The following is a 6,000-nucleotide window of genomic DNA, read 5'->3' as shown; positions in this document are numbered from 1 at the left end:
ATGAATCATGTGCAAGCTTAATAGTGAAAGGCTTGCAAAAAAATAAATAAATAAGGCGACACACAAAACAAGAAGCCCCAGTAGCCGTTTGAGGGTACTCAAATAAATATATATCTTACAAAATAGCTCTACGAGAATGCCCGGATATATTGTTGTGTTCAAGATAGCCAGTACGACAATTACAGTGGTACGAGCCAGGCGACCAAACTGGGTTAGATAATGCCAGTCCCATGTGACCCTCTGGTCTGTGGTCTCTCTCTATCTCACCCTAGTTAACGTTATCCGCTTACACTAGCTGTTCTCAGTGTCCCTCTCATCCTGCACAATTTTCACCGTTGAGAGTACATTGGAATCTATTTGCGAGACAAACCCCTCCAGAAGAAAAAAACTTTCCGAATAACTACAGCACTGGAGCTATGGCGAGTAACGGGCAGAAAGTAGTGCTCATCACCGGCTGCTCCTCAGGCATTGGTTTAAGAATGGCAGTGATGCTGGCAAATGACGAGCAGAAGCGATATCACGGTACGTTATTTCCGTCCTATTTTAATACTTCCTTTGACATTTCTCTGTCATCTACGATTTGAGAAAGTCAAAGACGCACAGTAAGAATGATGAATGTTGACCACTTACAATTGATTATAATAGTCAGACGATGGGCAATATAGTCGCGCATCTGCGCGTGCGTTTGTATGTGTGCGAGTGCGTGTGCGTGCGCGCGCGTCTGTGTGTGCAAGTGGCAAAGCTGACCTAAACTCTCGGGGTTCAAGTACGCCTTGCCACATTCTGATTAATCCAAAACGAGGTTATATTTAAACTCCTCGACCCATAATCCCTGCTGTGGGTGACGGAGGATGACTGCGTGCTACGTAACATTAGATGCAACAGAAAGCCCCGCCGTCACACCAGTAGCAGGTCACGACCCCGTCCCCTGCCGTTGCGAGCAGATAAGGTAACTGAGTTCAGAAAACCGAGCAGGACGGCAATTGCATTGTTGCCCCTGGGCAACCGGATGTAGGCCTTGACTAGACAAACTGTTTTGGAAAAGTGCCCTTTTTTATAGGCCTTCTATAGCATTCTTTCCAAACACAAGCTGATCGCTGGTTGTAGTTGTAAAGCCGCAGTGAGTGGGGTTATCTGTTTCATTGGGCTAATGTAGACGCAACGCTATTGTAGCCTGCAAGCAGGGCTATTTTAAACCGCACGGGTTTATGTAAAAGCCGCATAAGCTTATTATCTCTTTAGCAGCGGCTAAACTAACCTAAAACCTCTATTAAATTGTGATTATTATCAAACATAATTTTGTCAAAGGGGGATTAAGAGGGAAAATGAGTGTGGCTGAGCACAGGCCTGGTGAACTTGCCGTGACCCTGCACATTGTGGTATGGTGCTGAACGACAACGTAACCTGCAGTCAGTCATTTAACAGAATCGTTATGGACGATAGCCAAGGGGCATGTTAATGGGAGCGGGAAGAATGAGCATACATTCTGGTTCAAAACACACCCTGGAAACACGACAAAATGTTCTTATCATCTCATATTTACTTCCATTTAATTTATCGCCTGGTCATCTCAAATCTCCTATGAGCAGCTTTCTATTTTGACTAAACTTCAACAGAATTTTGATGATATCCAAGTAAAATATGTTAAGTATATATAAATATTGAACAAAGTAATTTTATATTATAAAATATATGCATTTAAACATTTTTTGGATAATTTGAATTTTGCAAGCACAACACCACTCTTAAATTATCAGAAACAAACAAATACATGACAAATTCACAAATTCAAATTCCTCTCTAATGCCCCCTACCATTACTCTTCCCCTCTTGTCCTGTACATATAAACATGTTCAGTCATAGCCACCATGCGTGACCTGAAGAGGAAAGATAAGCTGGTGGAGGCTGCAGGAGAGGCTTATGGGAAGACTCTGTCTCTGGCTGTTCTTGATGTCTGCACCGACGAGTCCGTCAAACAGTGCATCGATGGCATCAAGGATCGACACGTGGATGTCCTCAGTGAGTTTTGTGGATAACATCATCGTTCACGGTATTGATGCAAGATAGGCCTACTGTTTAGTAATAGATGCTTTTATTCACTAATGAACAGATAACTTGCTCAAGGATCCCTACAAATAAACAGTGGACATTGGGGTTCCAAACCCAGGACCTTTAGTCTGGGAGTCAAACTACCGTTACTCCCACACTGCTGCTGCTGGACAAAATGCTTGAACCGAACAAAGAACCAGACTTAAAAGTAGTTTGAATATGTAAAAAATAAACGATGAAACTAAGCAAAATATAAAGATCTACGGATGGCATCAACGACGCCTTACTTTATATTCATTAGTCATAAATGAGGAGGCAGACATCTTCCTCAACGATGCATACAGGTACAAACTGTGTATCTTGGGATGCATAGGCATAACCTTTAAGCCTATCACCTTGTCAGTGTTACATGTTCTAAAACCACTGTTGAAAATCTCTCTCTCTCTCTCTCTCTCTCTCTCTCTCTCTCTCTCTCTCTCTCTCTCCTCTCTCTCTCTCTCTCTCTCTCTCTCTCTCTCTCTCTCTCTCTCTCTCTCTCTCTCTCTCTCTCTCTCTCTCCATTCCCTCAAAATATCCTCCCATTACCTTCCCTGTGGTGGTCTCCCGGCCAGTCAACAACGCAGGCATCGGTCTGGTGGGTCCGCTGGAGAGCATTCCCATGGAGGAGATGAAGAAGGTGTTTGAGACCAACTTCTTTGGGGTTATCCGCATGATCAAGGAGGTGATGCCGGACATGAAGAAGAGGAGAGGAGGACACATTATCGTCATCAGCAGTGTCATGGGACTGCAAGGTAGAGTTTGAAAATGGATGTCTGCATGCGATTGTATAAGGGATATCATTTAGCAAATCTGAATCTGAAAACAAGGAGGACCTGCTGGATGTGATGTCAACTATCTGAAGTAGTGGAAGACAAGCAAATTGTTTATTCTCATACATTTCTGTTATCCATTCAGATATATACTCAACGAAAATATGTAAGGCTTTAGGTCAACCCATTTTGTTCACCTGCATGAAAGATTGAATTAGAGCTTCAACTGTAGCATTACACACAAAGATTTTGATGTCTTCAGTACCTGCATTTCAAGTTAAACCCTGGTTGTCTCTTCAGGTGTTGTCTTCAATGACGTATATGCTGCTTCTAAGTTTGCCACAGAGGGCTTCTGTGAATGTCTGGCTGTGCAGCTCCTGAAGTTCAACGTAACGTGAGTAGTCCCTCCACATGTTCTATTTTAATATCTCCACACAAAGTTAATATTTGATATCGTTTGATGGTAAGATAACGTTTTGTCACGTAAATGTATCTTCACATCCGCACGTTGTTCGAACAACCCGATATGATCTGCTATCTACTGTTTCAATACACATCTATGTAGTCTGTCAATGATAGAGCCAGGCCCGGTCCACACAGAGTTTGAGGCCAAGATGATCCAGGACGTGAGGCAGAAGGAGTATCCTGGTACTGACCCCGAAACGGTGAACTACTTCAAGAACGTCTACCTTCCATCCTCAGTGGACATCTTCGAGACGCTGGGACAAACTCCTGATGACATCGCCAGAGTGAGTCCACATCTGCTAGTGTCCAAAGGCTACACTGCAAAGTATTTTGCACTATAGGGTCGGATGCTTTTTGTCCAGGTGGCCTGTGTATTTGGTTCAAATGCATGTGCACACATACCTTTGAGTTGGGAGTCTGACACTCAAACAACTGGCCTATCCGCCTTGTCTTTTCATGTGCCAATATGACAATAAACTTAAGACTTGGATGTAACTTAGCTTCCCTCTTCAATGTAAGATGTGAGTTATAGATATGGAAATGGTGATTAATCAGGACGATCAACGATGTCCGTCGGTCCCTTCTCACCCCCCTTCATCCCAACTCTTCCTATTTTTGTTTACAGTGCACCAAGAAGGTCATCGAGGCCAGCAGTCCTCGCTTCCGTAACCTCACCAACCCCTTGTACACGCCCATCGTGGCTCTCAAGTACGCTGATGAAACCGGAGGGCTGTCTGTCCACGCCTTCTATCACATGCTCTTCAACTTGGGCCCGCTCATGCACGTCAGCATGAAGGCCATGCAGTACCTGACCTGTGGCTGTTTGAGGAGCAGGACCATCTCGCCCAATTAAACACACACACTGGTGGAAGCACAAAGAACACTGTCCCAGTGTCTCGGGAACAGAGAAAACTAATTTATTTCCCCCGAAAAGCAACCGGCTCACATACACACTAATGCACACACACTAATGTACATGCAGGCACACCCTGCCATGGTTGCTGTTTATACGCAGACTGTTTTTTGCAATGTTTTAGCTTTCTTGCACCCTGAAACATAGCACTGTGTATTGGTTTTATTATCAATCGATGTAGTCATTTCTGTTTATCATTGGGTTAAATTGGCCTTAATATCTATCACTTAATTCTTCCTTTCAGGCCACTACCAATGGTGCGTTGCATACAGTATATTGTTTATTTGTTATACAAATCTACTTATTCCCCATAGGACACATCTATAATGAAATAGTAAATTCTTAGTTGTTTGTCATATTGTTTGAAGTGTTTGATATTGAAGATTGTTTTCATATAATTATATATATTTATATTAAGTGAACGATATTGTAATGACAGAGCTGCCAACTTTCACAAAAGGTTTGGAGTGAGATTACGAGTGTTGAGGTTGGAGCGACCCTTCACCCCACACAATTAATGTTTCCAGACATTTTACATAATGTTTAGTACCAATGTTCCACAACAGTGTGTGCGTGTGTGTGCGTGTGTGTGTGTGTGTGTGTGTGTGTATGTGTGCGTGTGTTTGTGTGTGGGATGAATGGACACTTGGTTCACCACCACTCACTTACACCTATAAGCTCAAGTACACCTATAAGCTGTCCTTACGCTGCCCAGAATGAAAACAGATATTTGAAACAGACAAAGGGCAGTTTGTATAATATTTTTAACTAATATTTTAAACGACTAATTAAAAAAAAGTTCTGAATAAAGCGTGTTGTTTTACCATGCTGGGCTAATGGAATAATTCACATCAACTCGTTTTAAAGGTTTTCTTTATGCGCGATACATGTATAGGCTTATTTTTCAGAGAATGAACAGTGCTGCAATTGTGGATGCATGGCTCTGTGAAATAGGGGAATACGTAAAGTGATGGAGAGAGAAACAGGTAGAGAGAGAGACCAGTAGAGGGAGACAAAGCAAAGGGAACACAGCGTGAGCACGTCACAGAGCCCGTGCAACTCAATCAACGGTAGCTAATACTAATAATACTAATAATTTTCATTCATAAAGGATTGGGATTTATTTAAGGGCCAAAACGATAAGTTTGAAAAAGATGAATACAGGCTGTCAATGCCAGAAAAAAAAAAAAAAAACTGAATGGTATTCTCGGAACACACCGATCATTTATTAAATCAGCTCCCATGAAAGTAGCGGCGTCAACATGCAATGCTTTGGTTAAGCCATTCAGAGACAAATGGCACGTCGTGCTCATCTTCCATTAGGAGTAACCAGCGGGACTGCCAAGTTTCCAGAAAAGAACTTGTTTGGGGCCAATTCACGCTCAACACCACGCACTGAAGACATAGACGACTACTTAATACTTAATACTTAATACTTACTTAATCCCATTTACCGAAGTTTAATAACTTGTGATCCCTATCCAAACAATAAAAAGATGATTTAAAAGTATGGATTCATAAAATGTTGTATTTATATGTTAATCTATGATAAACTATTTATCTGTTGAACATTATTAATTGTTAGTGTAAAGTTACTCACACAAATTTGATATAAGTTGTTAGAAATTGGAATTTGATCTACTTACGGCACTGTCAATTTAATATTTTAAGATGATGAAAGGCAATTGACGTCGCCCGCATTATTAAGCAAACTTCCAAAATGACTGTGATGTTCGGAAAACTAGGACAACAGTTCACAGTATT

The 6,000-nt window shown here is 41.8% G+C and overlaps 1 protein-coding gene across 2 annotated transcripts; it reads left to right on the top strand.

The window, feature by feature from the left end:
• The first annotated feature begins 244 nt into the window (after positions 1-244).
• LOC130379608 (retinol dehydrogenase 8-like) lies at positions 245-5,051 on the top strand. 2 transcript variants are annotated; one of them, XM_056586549.1, is made up of 6 exons: positions 245-522; positions 1,858-2,019; positions 2,661-2,840; positions 3,159-3,252; positions 3,424-3,607; positions 3,949-5,051. In XM_056586549.1, exons 1-6 carry the CDS (start codon positions 417-419, stop codon positions 4,174-4,176), a joined length of 954 nt encoding a protein of 317 aa, XP_056442524.1. In that variant the 5' UTR covers positions 245-416; the 3' UTR covers positions 4,177-5,051. The 2 variants fall into 2 exon arrangements, with proteins under 2 accessions (XP_056442524.1, XP_056442525.1); XM_056586550.1 differs by lacking the exon at positions 245-522 and adding an exon at positions 708-949.
• The last annotated feature ends 949 nt before the right edge of the window (positions 5,052-6,000 follow it).

This window comes from Gadus chalcogrammus, chromosome 3 (genome assembly GCF_026213295.1).
Source record: "Gadus chalcogrammus isolate NIFS_2021 chromosome 3, NIFS_Gcha_1.0, whole genome shotgun sequence".
Taxonomy (NCBI): Eukaryota; Metazoa; Chordata; class Actinopteri; order Gadiformes; family Gadidae; genus Gadus; species Gadus chalcogrammus.
Note: the sequence above shows the minus strand (reverse complement) of the source record. Positions and strands in the feature narration are given on the sequence as shown.